Here is a 17,692-nt window from a genome sequence, read left to right as displayed (position 1 = left end):
TTTAGGCTGGGCAAGGTGGCTCATGCCTATAATTCTAGCACTCTGGGAGGCCAAAATGGGTCAATTGCTTGAGCTCACCAGTTCGACCAAAAACTGAGACCCCTGTCTCTACTAAAATAGAAAACCTGAGGCAAGAGGATCACTTGAGCCCAAGAATTGGAGGTTGCTGTGAACTATGACGCCACAGAACTCTACCCAGGGCGACAGCTTGACACTCTGTCTCAAAAAATATATATGTTAGTTATTTAACAACTTATTTCCAGTAAAATTCACTCTTTTTAGTGTATGGTTCTATGAGTTTTCCTTTTTCTTTTTTTTTTTTGTTCTGTGATAGTCTCACTCTGTCACCCTGGGGTTGAGTGCTATGGCCTCATAGCTCACAGCAACCTCAAACTCTTGAGTTTTGAGCAATCCTCTTGCCTCAGCCTCTCAAGTAGCTGAGACCACAGGCACCCCCCACAATGGCTGGCTATTTTTTTTTTTTTTTTTCTATTTTTAGTAGAGACAGGGTCTCACTTTGGTCAGGCCAGTCTCAAACTCCTGAGCTCAGGTGATCCACCTGCCTTGGCTCCCCAGAGTGTTGGGATTACAGGCATGAGCCTCTGCACCCAGCCACCTTTTTTTTTTTTTTTTTAGACAGAGTCTTGCTCTGTCATCCAGGGTAGAGTGTGCAGTGACATCATCATAGCTTACTACAACCTCAAACTTCTGTGCTCAATCTTCCTGCCTCAGCTTCCCAAGGAGCTGGACTACAAGCACATACCATGAAGCCCAGCTAATTTTCTATTTTTTTAGTAAATATGGGGTCTCACTCTTAACTCAGGCTCGTCTTAAACTCCGAGCTCAAGCAATCTTCCCTCCTTGGCCTCCCAGAGGGCTAGGTTTAGAGGCATGAGCTACTGAGCCCAGCCAGTTCTATGAGTTTTGATAAATGCACAGAGCTCCATATCTACCAACAAACACATCAAGATAGAAAACGTTCCCATCACCCCCTTGTGCTGTTCCTTTGTTCAGTCCCACCCCATCTGCTGGGGACCTTGGATCTGTTCTCAGCTCCTATGGTGTTGCCTTTCCCTGCATGTCACATACATAAAGCCATGTAGTATAGGCAGCCTTTGAGTCTCAGCTTCTTTCGTAGAACATACTCCATTTGAGATACATCCAAGTTATTGCATACACTAGTAGTTCATTACTTTGTATTACTGAATAGTATCCCATTGTAGAGACGTACTACAATTTGTTTATCCTCCCACTGGCTGAAAGACAAAACCTGTCCCCAGGTTTTGGTGACTATGAATAAAGTTTCTATATAAACATTTACATAATTTCGTGTGGACAAAGCTTTTGTATGAACTTAAGTTTTCACTTCTCTTATATAAATTTCTAGGAGTATGATTTCTGGGTCAAATGGTAAATCTTTGCTAAAGCTGTTTCCAAAATGGTACATCATTTTACGTTCCTAACAGCACTGTTGGAGGATTTCAGTTGTTCCATATCCTTGCCAGAACTTGGTATGATCGGTCATTTCAGTTGTTCAGGTAGGCATGTAATAGTGTGGCCCTGTGCTTTTTAATTTCCTATTTCCCTAATGACCAGACGTTAAGCATCTTTTTATGTACTTTTCTGCCTTTTATATATGATGTTTGGTGAAGTATCTTTTGAGTCTTTTGTCCATTTTCTCATTGGGTTGTTTATGTTTTTGCTCTTGAGTTTTGAGAGTTCTCTATGTTCTGGATACAAGGCCTTTGCCAGATGGGTGATCTGCAAGGCTTTCTCCCAGGCTGTATGTAGCTTATATTTTTAAAGATTTCATAAGGAATTTATAAATATTTTTTCTTATTATAAAAGATTTAAATGATACAACATTATTTAAAGTAAAAAGTATGAGTTCTTTATTACTTCCTGCCTCTTTCTCCAGCTTTCTTTTTGGAGATCGCTGCTGTTGACAGTTTGATGAGGATTTTTCCAATTCTTTTTATGGTATCATAATTTTCTAGTAAGTAATTGTTTTACTTATTAGAAATACTTTAACAAGGGCGGTGCGTGTGGCTCAGTGAGTAGGGTGCTGGCCTCATATACTCAGAGTGGTGGGTTCAAACCCAGCCCCGGTCAAACTACAGCAAAAAATAGCTGGGCCTTGTGGCAGGTGCCTGTGGTCCCAGCTACTCAAGAGGCTGAGGCAAGAGAATAGCCTAAGCCCAGGAGAGTTGGAGGTTGCTGTGAGCTGTGATGCCACAGCACTCTATTGAGGGCGACAAAGTGAGATTCTGTCTCTAAAAAAAAGAAATACTTAACAAAGGGACTCTTAACAAGAAGGTACAATTAACAAAGTGATAGGTCTTTTAGTCAATAGGTTGCATTTCAGAGAATCTCTGTTTTTCCTTTTAGCCTACTTATAGGTAAAATTCTTTTTCTGTTAAAGTAGTGAGTTTTGGACATAGTCCAGAAAGTCATGATTTGGGGGAGAAAATTCTAGAGGGTAAGGATGGCTGATGAGTGGACTTAATTTAAATAGGTCATTTTATATTTGCTGAAGATTGCTCTAGGGAAGAGGGGAGGGTAAATTCACACCTATTGGGTATGGTACATACTTTCTGGGTGGAGGGCATACTTATAACCTTTACTCAATTTGTGCAGAAAACCAAGTATGTAAATAAAACGTGTGTATCCCCTAATATCCTAGGGGGAAAAAGATTGCTATAATTCATTGAAATTACTTCGAGATGTCTCTATTTTCTTTTCTTTCCTTTTTTTTTTTTTTTTTGAGACAGAGTCTTACTTTGTTGTCCTCGGTACAGTGCTGTGGTGTCACAGCTCACAGCAACCCCAAACTCTTGGGCTCAAGCAATTATCTTGCCTCATCCTCCTAAGTAGCTGGGACTACAGGTGCCCACCACAACACCTGTGTATTTTTAGAGATGGGGTCTTGTTCTTACTCAGGCTGGTCTCGAATCTGTGAGCTCAAGCAGTCCACCTGCCTTGGCCTCCAAGTGTTGGGATTATAGGTGTGAGCCACTGTGCTCGGCCTAATTAAGATGTCTGTATTTTCTTTAAATAAGTGATGAGTTACTTGGTGGTGGTGGGGTTCCTTTTGACAAAGAGTGATACTGATAACATAATATTAAAGTTCTGCTTACTTCCAAGTTCTGTTTTTTTCTTTTTCTTTCTTTTTTTTTTTTTTTGAAATAAGAGTCTCATTCTATTGCCCAAGCTAGAGTGCAGTAGCATCATTATACCTCATTGCAGCCTCCATCTTCTGGGCTCAAGTGATTCTTCTGCCTCAGCTTCCTGAGTAGCTGGGACTACAGGCACATACCACCGTGCCTCACTAATTAAGAAGAATTTTTTTTGGCTGGGCACTGTGGCTCATGCTTGTAATCCTAGCACTCTTGGGGGCTGAGGTGGGTGGATTGCTTGAGCTCACGGGTTTGAGACCTGCCTAAGCAAAAGCAAGACCCCTATCTCTACTAAAAATAGAAAAACTGAGACAAAAAGATTGCTTGAGCCCAAGAGATGCCACTGCACTCTATCCAGGGCCACAGCTTGAGACTTGTTCCCCCCCCCCAAAAAAAAAGAAAAGAAAGAAAAAAGAAAAGAAGAGTTTGAATTGGCCAACTAGAGGATGATTATGATCTTTTTCGTTGGGAGGATGAGGATGGCTATTCGAGGTGATTGGACCAGCAGAAACACTCATTGCCTTGGCAGGTGAAGAGGCTGTGTTTCCCTGCCACCTCAGCCCATCGATGAATGCTGAGGACATGGAGGTTACGTGGCACCATAATGATCTGGAAGGTGTGGTTTACTATTATGGAAATACCCAAAACAATGTGAAACAGCAGAGACGAGAGTACCAAGGGAGGACAGAATTCCTCAAGGAGAATATCACCAAAGGCCAGGTGGCCCTGAGGATCCATCCCATCCTCTCGTCAGATGAAGGAGAGTACAGCTGTTCCTTTATTAGCTCCACACAGAGCAGCAGTGCAAAATTCCTAGTGTCGGTCACAACCTGAGGAATAGCTCCTCATATTCTCATTGAACCTGGTAGCACCAGCGTTGCACATCCACGGGGTGGTACCCAGAGCCTGAGGTGCACAGGAGGGACCTGCAAGGCCGGCGTTTGGCACCAGACACAGAGACAATGACAACAAATGAAAATGGCCTGGTTCTTGTGGAATCATCTATCACCGTGTATGGAAGTTCAGGAGGAAGTGTGTCCTGTTTCAGAAGGAACCCAGTCCAGAATGTGGAGAAGGGGTCACACATTACCATTACATATTCCTTGGTTTCCAGAGTCAATTTTCTGGTCAGTGGGGCTGCCTCTGTTACTCATTACGATCATCATAATAAGCATCTGTGTCATCTGTCGCGTACGTGTAAAACCATAAATAACCCAAGGATTGTTACAGTTTTCTGCCTTAAGTTTAAGTCAAAGAATTCATGAAGAAGACTCTCCAAAGCAATCAGAGGAAGAAGAAAACGAAGCAAATGAGACCTTATCAATTTAAAAAGCTTCTGCACAGCTAAGGACATAATCAAAAGACCAAATAAATAGGCTACCCATAGAATGGAAGAAAATAGTCACATGCTATACATCTAATAAAGAAATAATGGCTCGGCACCTGTAGCTCAGCAGCTAGGGTGCCAGCCACAAACACCAGATCTGGCAGTTCAAATCCAGCCAGGGCCAGCTGAACAACAATGACAACTACAAACAAAAAATAGCCAGGCGTTGTGGCAGGAGCTTGTAGTCCCAGCTACTTGGGAGGCGGAGGCAAGAGAATCACTTATGCCCAAGAGTTTGAGGTTGCTGTGAGCTGTGACCCCATGGCACTCTACCGAGGGCAACATAGGGAGACTCTGTCTCAAAACAACAACAACAACAAAAAAAACTGATAACCAGAATCTGCAAAGAACTCAAACAAATGAGCAAGAAACAACCAGACCACCCCATTAAAAAGTAGTCAAAGGATGTGATCAGAAACTTTTCAAAAGAATATATACTAATGACTTAAAAATTCATGAAAAAAATGTTCAACGTCTCTAATCATCAGGGAAATGCAAATGAAAACGACACTGAGATACCATCTAACTCCCATGAGAATGGCTTGTATTAAAATATTCCAAGACAACAGATGCTGATGTAGATACAGAGAGAAAGGAATTCTGATACACTGTTGGTGGAACTGCAAAGTAGTAAAACCTCTATGGAAAGCTGTATAGAGATACCTAAAAGAACTTGACATAGGGGCAGCGCCTGTGGCTCAGTGGTTAGGGCGCCAGCCCAATATACCGAGGGTGGCGGGTTTAAACCCGGCCCTGGCCAAACTGCAACAAAAAAATAGCCGGGCATTATGGTGAGTACCTGTAGTCCCAGCTACACAGGAGGCTGAGGCAAGACAATCGCTTAAGCCCAGGAGTTGGAGATTGCTGTGAGCTGTGTGACACCACAGCACTCTACTGAGGGCGATAAAGTGAGACGCTATGTCTACAAAAAAAAAAAAAGAACTTGACGTAGACCTTCCATTTAATCCAGCATTTCCACTGCTAGCTATATACCCAAAGGAAATGAGGTCATTTTAAAAAGGATGCCTGCACTTAAATGTTTACAGCAGAACAATTCACAATTGCAAAGATGTGGAAACAATCCAAGTGTCCACCAAATATAGGAATGGATTAATAAAATGTGGTATGTGCAGGCTCATCACTGTAGCTCAGTGGTTAGGGCACTGGCCACATATACCAGGGCTGGTGGATTTGAACCTGGCTCAGGCCTGCTAAACAACAATGACAACTATAACAACAACAACAAAATGGCCAGATGTTGTGGTGGGTGCCTATAGTCCCAGCTACTTGGGAGACTGAGGCAAGAGAATCATTGAAGCCCAAGAGTTTGAGGTTCCTGTGAGCTGTGATGCCATGGCAATCTACCAAGGGCAACATAGTGAAACTCTGTCTCAAAAAAAAAAAAATGTGTGGTTTACTATACTATGGAGTACTACTCAAAAAATGTGGTATGTGCATACTATGGAGTACTACTCAGCCATAAAAAGTGGCGGTCTCTTGATAACCAGAATCCACAGAGAACTCAAACTTATTAATAAGAAAAGAACAAGTGATCCCATTCATTGTGTGCAAACAGAAGCTTCTATGAAGAAGACAGGCGCACGGCCTCCAGACACATGAAAAAAATGCTCATCATTTTTAATCATCAGAGAAATGCAAATCAAAACCACTTTGAGATATCATCTAATTCCAGTAAGAATAGCCCATATCACAAAATCTCAAAACTACAGGTTTTGGCTTGGATGTGGGGAAAAGGGAACACTGCACTGATGGTGGGAATGCAAACTAATATATTCCTTTTGGAAAGAAGTTTGGAGAACACTTAGGGGTCTAAAAGTAGATCTGCTATTCAATCCTGCAATTCCTCTTCTAGGTGTATATCCAAAAGACCAAAAATCACTTTACAACAAAGATATTTGTACCAGATTGTTTATTACAGCTCAATTCATAATTGCTAAGTCATGGAAGAAGCCCAAGTGCCTGTTGACCCATGAATGGATTAATAAGTTGTGGTATATGCACACCATGGAATATTATGCAGCCTTAAAAAAAAAGATGGAGACCCCACTTTTATGTTTACACGGATGGAGCTGGAACATACTCTTCTTAGTAAAGTATCTGGAGAATGGAAGAAAAAGTATTCAGTGTACTCAGTACTTCTATGAAATCAATTTATAATCATCCACACTTTCATATGAAAGATAAAACACTACTATAGCCCAGGATGAAGGAGGAGGGGGATGGGAGGGAGGGAAGAGTCTGGATGGAGGGAAGATAAACAGTGGGACCACATCTATGGTGCCTATCGCAAGGGTAGATGTCAAATCTATTAAGTGTAGAGTCTTAACACAATAACTAAGTAAGGTGAAGGCTATGCTAATCAGTTTGATGTAAGCATTCCAAATTGTATATAAAATCAGCACATTGTACCCCATAAATGCATTAATGTATACACGATTTATGTATTTATGACTTAATAAAAAATTTTTAAAAGAAAAGAAAAATTAAATTTTTTTTTTTTTTTTTTTGTAGAGACAGGGTTACCCAGGCTGATCTTAAACTTCTGCCCTTAAGGAATCCTCCCACCTTGGCCTCCCAAAGTACTAGGATTCAGGCGTGAGTCACTGTGCCTAAGCTCACTTCTAAATTTTACATTGATCATTTTTCTTTGATTGATTCTTCTGTGCTATGGGACATACTCAGCACAGAATTTACATTTGGCTCACATTTTTAGTTTTAGTTATGAGTTTGGCCTTTCTTAACCATAATGGGTCAGAATTTTTTTGCAGAATAAGCCTTATTAAGAAAAGTTATTTTTTGTCTTTCCGTAGGTATGAATCTTAGGACCCAGAATAAGGATTCTCTAGAGGACAATGTTTCTACCTCTCCAGAACCAAGTAAGAGGGGTCAGTTGACTGGGGAAGTGGGAGTGGGCAGAGTGGGTAAGGAGTGATCAGAGTCTAAGGAAGCAAGAGGAAGCCTTGTGGGAAGAGAATGGTCTGGAAGTCCACACATCTCTGGGGTATGGGAAGATGATGTGGTGAAAGAAGATGCTTTGGACTCTGATGGGAAGTGGGGGAGGGGAGAGGATGCTGCTGAATGAAATGTGATTCAGAGATACATGGGAAGGGTGACACATTTCCCTCAAAGTTCTTGTACCACTACAGAGCTGGCTTAGTCTTTAAATGCCTCACAATATCTCTGGGGAAAAAGTTGGAAAGAAGTGATAGACCATTACTGGAACCCTTTACACTCCTGTAGTTAAAAAATATTTGGCTGGTTTGTGTTCATTTTGATCATCCTTGTCTATTTGAGTAGCTGTGTTGTAAGAGAACATCTAAATATCTATAGTACCAAAATAGCAGGAAAAATCCTATCACCTGATAAGCTTTATTTTACATAGCTATGACTAGTGGATATGTATTGCTAAGTCTTTTTGTCCCCAGTTAAGATTAATAATCCTTTTACTATTTCTTCAGGTCTCTCCTTTGTCTTTTTTTTTTTTTTGAGACAGAGTCTCACTTTGTCACCTCGGTAGGGTGCTGTGACATCATAGCTCACAGCAAGCTCCAACTCTTGGGCTGAAGCTATTCTCTTACCTTAGCCTCCCAAGTAGCTGGGACTACAGGCACCCGCCACAATGCCTGGCTATTTTTAGAGACAAGGTCTCACTCTTGCTCAAGCTGGTCTCGAACTCCTGAGTTCAAGCAATCCACCTGCCCCAGCCTCCCAAAGTGCTAGGATTACAGGTGTGAGCCACCAAGCCCGGCATCCTTTTAGTTATTTGTAATGGTGATATATACCAGCACATTACTATATCCTGGTTTCAGTAGTCCTTTCTTACTGGTGACCATTTGGATGGTTTCCTATTTTTTAGTGATAGCGTATAATGTGGGTGTAATACATGGCACACTGGGTGTATTTTTTTTTTTCTTTTTTCTTTCAGTTCATGTCCTTGGATTATAGTCCCCAAAGTATGATTGGCAGATTATTTTCCAGAAAGCAATGAATAGATGAACCTATTTCTCTACAACCCCTCCAGTGGATTTTGTTACCTGTTCATCATTGTTATTCTAGTGGTTCTGAAGTGGAATTTCCTTAAAGGCGTACTTTTCAGAACCAGAAGATACCAAAGTTAGAAAAGAGGCTGAGTTCTTTTCCCAAAGGTAGAACATCATTAAACTTAGAATCAGGAACCTTTCTCATTATGGGATTTTGGATTAAGGATTTGAATCCTGGTTTTTGGTGTGTGCCCAGCAGTGAACATTTCTACATGGTTTTTATAATCCCAAGGGTCAGTAAGGTGATGAAGGCCAGAATGATCTTAAGAGAGCGCCTGACGATTTAGCTGTTTTCTCCATCTACTTTGCGTTCCTAATTCTAGGCAGGGTTAAACAAGAGCAAGCTCACCTTCTTGCCTGCCATATAGGAAGATTGAGGTGCTTAGGCCATTCCAGGCTGTGTTTTGAATTCCCAAAGTATTAATGAGTTAACAAAACCTGTGTAGACCATGGAGTTAAGCCCATTTCAGGTTAAATCATCTTCACCAAGTCAGTTGTGTTACGTGACATATCTTCCTAGTGTGACTTACGACCCAAGTTTTCTTCTTTGACGTGAGGGCTGCTGAGGCAACAGGGGCTGCAGCACATTGTAGGCCTTGTAGCTATGTGAGTATCCTGCTCAGGGCTCAGAGACAAAAAGGCATGGAATTTTTGGCTTCATTTATTCCCTGTTAGAGATTTAAAAGGTAATCTTCACTTAAATTAGTTAAACAGATAACTACCCTATTACTTTAACTCAATAATTCTTAACTGGAGAGGATTTTGCCCCCCAGGGGATGTGTGTCAATATCTGCAGACATTTCTGGTCTTCTCAAACTAGGGGATGCCAATAACATCTAGTGAGTAGAATCCAGCGAGCAATGCTGCTCAGCATCTTACAGTGCCCAGGGCAGCACTCCTGATTGCCCAGCAAAGACTTACTTGGCTCAGAATGTCCATAGTTGGTAAGGTTGAGAAACTCTGCTTTCAGTGAAGAGCAGGCAGTTCCAGACAGACCTGTGTGGTCAGGCCCACTCTGCTGATTGCAGCTTTCATTTCTGGATTATTAAACTCTTGTCTCTTGAAGGTCTAGACTTGTAACATTCCCAGGCATCCTCACTGGACTTTTTTTCTCCTACCTTTTTAGATCTGTTACTTACTTTGGTGATTCTGGAAGTCTTCCTTATTTCTGCTACTGTGTGCTGTTTGCTCCCAAATCAGGCTGAGCTCTGCTCCTTTCCCCATCCAGCCACTCTGCAGTCCTTAGGAGAGTCTCAGGCTTGAGCCTTTTCATCTGCTCTTGGAATGTTGATTTGCTTCCATAATGTGTAACTCTGCCTGCCCTGCAGTAACCTCACCCGCATTGCGGCTGTAGCTCACAATCAGCAGAAAATGAAACATACCAGCTGTGAATCCCATTTGCATGATGGGATTGGATAAGCATGTGCACTGCATTGTCTAACAAATTCTGTTTCTTTCTTTCTCTTTCCTCCCTACCCCCTCTCCTCTTCTCCCTCCCTATCCTGACAATTTTATCACCTTTTACCATGGACTTCTCCCCCCTTCCTTCCCTTTCCTCCCCTTGCCCCGTGTCCCAAACCTGCCGTGGTGACCACACATACCTTTTCCCCTGTTACACGAGGCAGTTCTGACACTGTCTGCTCCCCCTGTAGTGCCAGGCTTCTGTTGCACAGTTGGAGTGGACTGGAAGTCTCTCACTACTCCGGCGTGCCTCCCCCTCACCACCGACTACTTCCCTGACCGCCAGGGCCTCCAGAACGACTACACGGAGGGCTGTTATGATCTCCTCCCGGAAGCAGATATGGACAGGTCAGTCTCAGAGAAAAAAACACTCACTTTGATTTGTGAAGGTTCTGGGTATATCCCGACATATACATTGGAACACTGAACTTGGAAACCTGTGTCCTTTTGTAGTTGGGAGATGTTATGATGCAAGAACTGTTCATTTCCTTGGAGTTGTGTTGACGTTAACAATTCCTACTCATTGATGGTTCTCATATCTTCTAATGCAGTTATTTCAGGCATATTAAAACTGATCTCCTTTTTTGAGATGATCCACTTTACTCATTTGAGCATTGAATTTACGTGCCTTCTTTTTCCACCTCTTTGTGCTGATCAATTCTCCCAAAAACAGTTTATAAATTGTTAGTTTTATGAACTGCCATGGAATGGTTATCAGGGATAAAGCCAAGAAGAGGATGGGACAGTGTACTCTTAAGTGTCACTGTGCGAGGCCAGGCATCCATCTGAGCAATCGTCTGTCTTTTAGGAGGGACGAGGAGGGTGTACAGATGACGGCCCAGCAGGTGTTTGAAGAATTCATTTGCCAGCGTCTCATGCAGGGGTATCAAATCATAGTGCAGCCCAAGGCACAGAAACCCAACTCCGCTGTCCCACCTCCACTGAGCAGTAGCCCACTCTATAGCCGAGGTGAGTTTTTCTCCTTGGACTTACATTTTTTCTTTTCTAGTAAATTTGTGGGGATAGGTTTTCAAGATGGAAGGGAGTAGATGAATTTAGGAGTAATTGTTTCAACATAAAATTTTTCCTTCCAAATCTTATTTTACATGAGGAGTGACATCTCCATGTGGCATAGATTATCTTGAACACTTTTTAATTTACAACGCTTCTTCTATTTTTTTTTTTTTTTTTTGAGACAAAGTCTCACCTGGTGACTCTTGGTAGAGTGCCGTGGCATCATAGTTTATAGCAACCTCAAACTCTTGGGGTCAAGCTATTCGCTTGCCTCAGCCTTCCAAGAAGCTGGGACTATAGGTGCCTGCCACAGTGCATGCATATTTTTAGAGATGGCTCCATGAAAGCTCCTCTGGTCAGAGGGTCAGATAAGTGTGGACCTGTTAGGGGGAGCTTAATGGTCATCCAGGCCAGGTCCCGTTGTTTAAAGATGAAGCTTTGGAGTCCCTCCTGGTTGTCATTGAAAGCACCTTGTGACTTTTAACACACACTGCTTTCTATTCATACTCTGGACCTTGCTGGATATTAACCTTTTTAAGACCCCGTACTACTTCCAGTTCATCTTTATATCCTTTCTAGTGGAAACCACAGTGCCTGGCATACAACTATACGGGTCAGGTCAATAAAGAGATGAATTCAGGCCAGGCACGGTGGCTCATGTCTGTAATCCCAGCACTCTGGGAGGCCGAGATGGGTGGATTGCTTGAGCTCAGCCGAGTCAGAGACCAGCCTAAGCAAGAGTGAGACCCGCGTCTCTACTAAAAATGGAAAAAAAACTAGCCAGGCATTGTGGCAGGTGCCTGTAGTCCCAGCTACTGGGGAGGCTGAAACAAGAGGATTGCTTGAGTCAAGTGTTTGAGGTTGCTGTGAGCTATGACGCCATGACACTCAACCCCAAAGTGACTGAAACTCTTGTCTAATAAATAAATAAATAAAAATAATTGAATTCATTAATTCACTTATTTATTCAACATTGTCTTTGAAGCTTCTGTTGTGGGCAGGAATTTGTAGCCCAGAGGGCAAAACTAACATTAGTCAAATCATGTTGTGATACAGACCGTGAGGGAAAAGTCAAGGGCTGTGAGAATATTTAATACGTGGCCTGATTTGGTCTAGAGGATTAAAGATAGCTAACTGGAAGAGGTGATGTTTGAGCTTAGACTGAAGTATTTGTAGGTTGAGAGTGGGGGGTGGGAATAGAAAGGATGAGCTTGCAAGACTGAGGGATTGGTTTGTGCAAAGGCCCTGTGGCAGGAGGCATTCTGACATTTTCTAGACACTAAAGAGAAAACTGGTGTGATGGAGCACAAGGAGTGGGCCAGAGATGTGCCCCCAGATTTCAGGGGACACAGGCCTCACAGGATGATATGCAGGATTTTGTGCTTTATCCCAAGAATAGTGGAATGAATTCTCATTTAATGTCACTGATTCCATCTAGGCAGCCCACTTGCTTTTTCTCTGGCTGATTCATGAGCTTCATGTCATGGCTAGCTGGCCAGAGGCTACTTGCCTGTTATTTTTCTTCTTTAATAAGTTTAATCTCTCTTACTTCTGCAGTAACTGAAATGGGACCATTGTTGTTATAATTACTGGAAAAGTTGTACCATAACCGAGCCTGAGCCATTCACTCATCACAGACATATTAAATACTGAATGTGAGCAGGCCCTATTCCAGTAGGGAATAGAACAGCATTATCCCTACCTTTAGAGTTTGCAGTCTACTGTGTGAGATGGATGTTAAACTAATAAACCACAAGTATATATTTGATCATAGATTATGAAGAATACTGTGCAGGATAAAAACAGGAATAACTAGGGTACACCACATCAGGGTATCAGATGCTTGTGAATATTATTCCTGACAGCCAGCAGGGTATTTGTCTATCAGGAATGGTTGCATGAGGGCACGCTTTCTTTCTAGTTGCAGAAAGTGAGACTAAGAAAGATTTGGTGCTCAAAAATCACACAGCTGGCAAACAAAAGAGCTAAGGATTAACCTGGGGTCCCCTGATCAAGAGCTAACCTCTTACTTATATGTATCTGCCTTGCTTCCCCCTTGGCATCATCTGGGAAATTTCCACATTCACAGTAGAGATTCTTTTAGCCTCTGTTTGTCGGCTCTCCTCCTGACTGTTCCCATGCTGCCTGCCTCTGTGCGAGTGTCTCTCAGGACTGCATTTCATTTCTAAACCAAGGGAATTTTGGCTGGTTTTGGCTCAGTTCTTCAAGGCATAATTGTTACTCTCTTGAATACTTGTCATTTTCTTGATTCCTCATTATTTTCCTCTTTCCTGTGTTCAATTCAATTCAACTAATATTTTTTTAAATATCTGGAGCTGAGCACAGTGGCTCAGGCCAGTACTTTCAGCAACTCAGGAGGTAGGAGGATCACTTAAGGCCAGGAGTTCAGACCAGCCTGGGAAACATAATGACATTATGTCTCTAAAAAAATTTTAAAAATTAGCTGGGCATAGTGGCATGTGCCTGTAGTCCCAGCTACTTAGAAGGCTGAGACAGAAGCATTGCTTGAGCCCAGAAGTTCATGGCTGCAGTGAGTTATGTTGATGCCACTGCACTATAGCCTAGAGTGACATGGTGAGGCCCTGTCTCAAAAAATATTTTTTAAAGGATGAACAACTAAACAATACTTGGGTCCTGGCCTCCTGGAACTTTCACTTTATAAGGTTGTAAGACACACACACATATATACAAGGTAGAATTCAGAATTCTGGAGAAAGTGACATTCCGTGGTGACTTTAAGTGATCGATAGGATTTCGAGGATGAGAAGGCAGAGGAAGCAACCCAAGATAATGTTTAGAGGAAGGAAATTGCAGGAAATATATAGCAGTGCGGTTGTGAGGGGCGTTAAGGCCAGAAAGCTAGGTTGGCTGCCACCCTGGGGTGAGGACCTCACATACCCGGTAGGCAGCTATGCTTGGGTGGAGTGGAGTTTCATTTTTGTTCCACAGTCACCTCTTAGCCTACTAATATTTGAACATCAGGTTGTTCAGCTTTGAGAGTGTTGTCTAGGTGTTGTCAGCACCCTCCGGCTGTTGCTGGTTGGTTTTATAACAGAAAAATAAGCCAACCATAGGACTTTTTTTTTTCTTAACCAAGTATAGCTTTCTTTCATGAAACCGCCCCTTAAAAGAAAAGTGTTGCCCCTTCTATTTCTCCTTTCCTCAATCTTTATGAATTTTCTGGAATTATTGGATCTAAACAGGGATATCATTTGTTCACTTTTCTTTATTTTTTATTTTTTTTGAGACAGAGTCTAACTTTGTTGCCCTTTGTAGAGTGCTGTGATGTCATAGCTCACAGCAACCTCAAACTCTTGGGCTCAAGTGCTTCTCTTGCTTCAGCCTCCTGAGTAGCTGGGACTACAGGCACCCGCCATGGTGTCTGGCTATTTTTAGAGGTGGGGTCTCGCTCTTGCTCAGGCTGGTCTCAAACTCGTGAGCTCAGGCAGTCAACCCACCTCGGCTTCCCAGAGTGCTAGGATTACAAGTCTGAGGCACCGTGTGCGTGACCTTGTTCTCTTTTCTTTTCTTTTTTTTTTTTTTTGTAGAGACAGGAGTCTCACTTTATGGCCCTCGGTAGAGTGCCATGGCCTCACACAGCTCACAGCAACCTCCAACTCCTGGGCTTAAGCGATTCTCTTGCCTCAGCCTCCCGAGTAGCTGGGACTACAGGCGCCCGCCACAACGCCCAGCTATTTTTTGGCTGCAGTTCGGCCGGGCCCAGGTTTGAACCCACCACCCTCGGTATACGGGGCCGGCGCCCCACCGACTGAGCCACAGGCGCCGCCCTTGTTCTCTTTTCTTTATTCTCAAATATCCCTGGGGTCATCCTTGTGGTGGTGGGTGTACCACTGAACGACCTGGGTTTTTTGGGTTTTTTTTTTCTGTTTGTTTGTTTGTTTATTTATTTATTTATTTTTGCCGGGGCTGGGTTTGAACCGGCCACCTCCAGCATATGGGGCTGGCGCCCCACCTCCTTGAGCCACAGGCGCCGCCCTGAACAACCTGTTTTAATATCGCTGCATTAACATTTGGTAGAGGAGCTGGGTTGTCATCTCCTTCATCATCCATTCCCCCATCTTCCACCATGGTCTTGATAGTCACAGACTATTTGACATATTCCACGTCAACTTCAAATATCTCTACATCAGAACTCTGCAACTTGATTGAAGGCATAGTATTTAAAGAAAAGCCAGCCAGAGGCTGATGAGAGCTGGCGGCATCTACACAGTAAGAGCAAAGGCAGGACAAGGCCATTCTGAATCTGTGTGGTTGAGAAGCAATTGCCTGTTCTAGGAATGAGCCTAAACCAGATGGAGGAAATTATTATTTTTCTCTGTTAGGACTTGTGTCCCGAAACCGCCCTGAGGAGGAGGATCAGTATTGGCTGAGTATGGGCAGAACTTTCCACAAAGTGACGCTGAAGGATAAGATGATCACAGTGACACGATACCTTCCCAAGTGAGTCCTTGGATGTGTAAGGTCTTCAGCTACTGTCCTGGGTTATGTCAGCATACTTCAGTGTGGGTATGGTACATATTTCAAACCAGGGAGGCTGAGCAATTGTTTTTTCTCTTGGAGTTTTTGTTTTGTTTTCTGGAGTTATTTTAGGGTTTTAGCTTACCTACTTCCAAAAGGGTTTCAATCCGTCTTAATGATGAAGCATGATCCAGAACAAGCCAGTTCACAATTAAGAATGTGAGGAGATAATATAATACATTAATGTAACAGTTGCTCTTATACCCCATGAATATACACAAATTTAAAAGAAAAAGGATCTGAGGAGAGAAGAATGCAAAAGTTTAAGAAAACCTGAGAAATTTCCATTACAGTTCCCTGGGATGAGTTGGTTACTACAGTTGAGGGTTGAATACCAAGAATGGTGCAAGGTCTGTAGAGACAGAAAAGGTAAAGGAGGGTTGGGCAAAATTCTCTTTTTGACCTTTTGGGCCTGCGTTTTATTTTCAGGTACCCTTATGAATCTGCCCAGATCCACTACACCTATAGCCTCTGCCCTTCCCACTCAGACTCAGAGTTTGTATCCTGTTGGGTGGAATTCTCCCATGAACGGCTAGAGGAATACAAGTGGAATTACTTAGATCAGTATATCTGTTCTGCAGGCTCCGAGGACTTCAGGTCAGAGAGTGGGCTTTGGCTTTCCATCTTTGTAACTTTGAGCATATATATATTTTAACACTTTATGTCCTTTTTTTCTGATGGCAAAATGATGTGTGTTTGGGGGAAAAAAATGGAAGAACAAAAGTACATCTGTGTTGGGTTAGAAACTCAGTCATGAGGTGGATAGTGGTGATGTTCTCACAACTGTGTAAATGTACTTAAATGCCACTGAATCATCCATTTAGAACTGGTTAAAATTGGCCAGGCATGGTGGCTCACATCTGTAATCCTAGCACTCTGGGAGGCCGAGGTGGGTGGATCATTTGAGCTCAGGAGTTTGAGACCAGCAAAACCTCATCGCTACTAAAAATAGAAAAACTAGTCATGCATTCTGGTGTGTGCCTGTAGTCCCAGCTACTTGGGAGGCTGAGGTAAGAGGATCACTTGAGCCCAAGAGTTTGAGGTTGCTGTGAGCTGTGATGATGCCATGGCACTCTACTCTGGGTGATGGAGTGAGATTCTGTCTCTAAAAACAACAGCAAATGGCAGCACCGGTAGCTCAGTGGGTAGAGCGCCAGCCATATACACCAAGGCTGGCGAGTTCAAACCCAGCCTGGGCCAGCTAAACGACAATGACAACTGCAACAACAACAAAATAGCCAGGCATTGTGGCGGGCACCTGTAGTCCCAGCTATTTGGGAGGCTGAGACAAGAGAATCACTTAAGCCCGAGAGTTTGAGGTTGCTGTGAGCTGTGACGTTACAGCACTCTACTGAAGGCAACACAACGAAACTCTGTCTCAAAAAAAAAAAACCTGGGCGGCGCCTGTGGCTCAGTGAGTAGGGCGCCAGCCCCGTATGCCGAGGGTGGTGGGTTCAAGCCCAGCCCCGGCCAAACTGCAACAAAAAAATAGCCGGGCGTTGTGGCGGGCGCCTGTAGTCCCAGCTGCTCCGGAGGCTGAGGCAAGAGAATCGCGTAAGCCCAAGAGTTAGAGGTTGCTGTGAGCAGTGTGACGGCACGGCACTCTACCCGAGGGCGGTACAGTGAGACTCTGTCTCTACAAAAAAAAAAAAAAAAAAAAAAAAAACCTGGTTAAGGAAATTTTGTTACATATATTTCACTACAATTGAGGGAAACAAAACAGTACTGCCTGATACAAGTGTCAGCGCGCAGATCACGTTCTTAACAGTTTCCTTGCTAGTTGGCTGGTGGCTTTGTGGTATCTCATTTTCAATGTTTGATTTTTATGTGTGACTTATGATTGTAGAGATAGAATACCACAACTTCCTTGGGCCTGGGTACACAGAAGCATTCCGACATCTCTGAGATTAAAGCAAAAACAACCTTTGTGGTCTTCATTCAGAAATTATCTTTTCTATAAAGCCATGAGCTGTAGTGTCAGATGAATACATACTCTCAGGGATACAGACCCTCACGGGGAGTGTTCGTTTGGC

The 17,692-nt window shown here is 43.0% G+C and overlaps 1 protein-coding gene across 5 annotated transcripts in view; it reads left to right on the top strand.

Annotated features, from left to right (window-relative positions):
* DEPDC5 (DEP domain containing 5, GATOR1 subcomplex subunit) overlaps window positions 1–17,692 on the top strand; it is a 175,195-nt gene that overhangs the window by 80,969 nt on the left and 76,534 nt on the right. For 3 of the 5 annotated variants that reach the window (XM_053589970.1, XM_053589967.1, XM_053589966.1), the window contains 5 exons: window positions 7,395–7,460; window positions 10,250–10,433; window positions 10,894–11,054; window positions 15,464–15,581; window positions 16,089–16,256. In XM_053589970.1, the coding sequence (XP_053445945.1) occupies window positions 7,395–7,460; window positions 10,250–10,433; window positions 10,894–11,054; window positions 15,464–15,581; window positions 16,089–16,256 (697 nt within the window). The remainder of the gene's footprint in view (window positions 1–7,394; window positions 7,461–10,249; window positions 10,434–10,893; window positions 11,055–15,463; window positions 15,582–16,088; window positions 16,257–17,692) is intronic. The other 2 variants (XM_053589971.1, XM_053589968.1) reach the window with 1 other exon arrangement.

This window comes from Nycticebus coucang, chromosome 4, assembly GCF_027406575.1.
Source record: "Nycticebus coucang isolate mNycCou1 chromosome 4, mNycCou1.pri, whole genome shotgun sequence".
Taxonomy (NCBI): Eukaryota; Metazoa; Chordata; class Mammalia; order Primates; family Lorisidae; genus Nycticebus; species Nycticebus coucang.
This window is presented reverse-complemented; position numbering and strand designations above follow the sequence as displayed.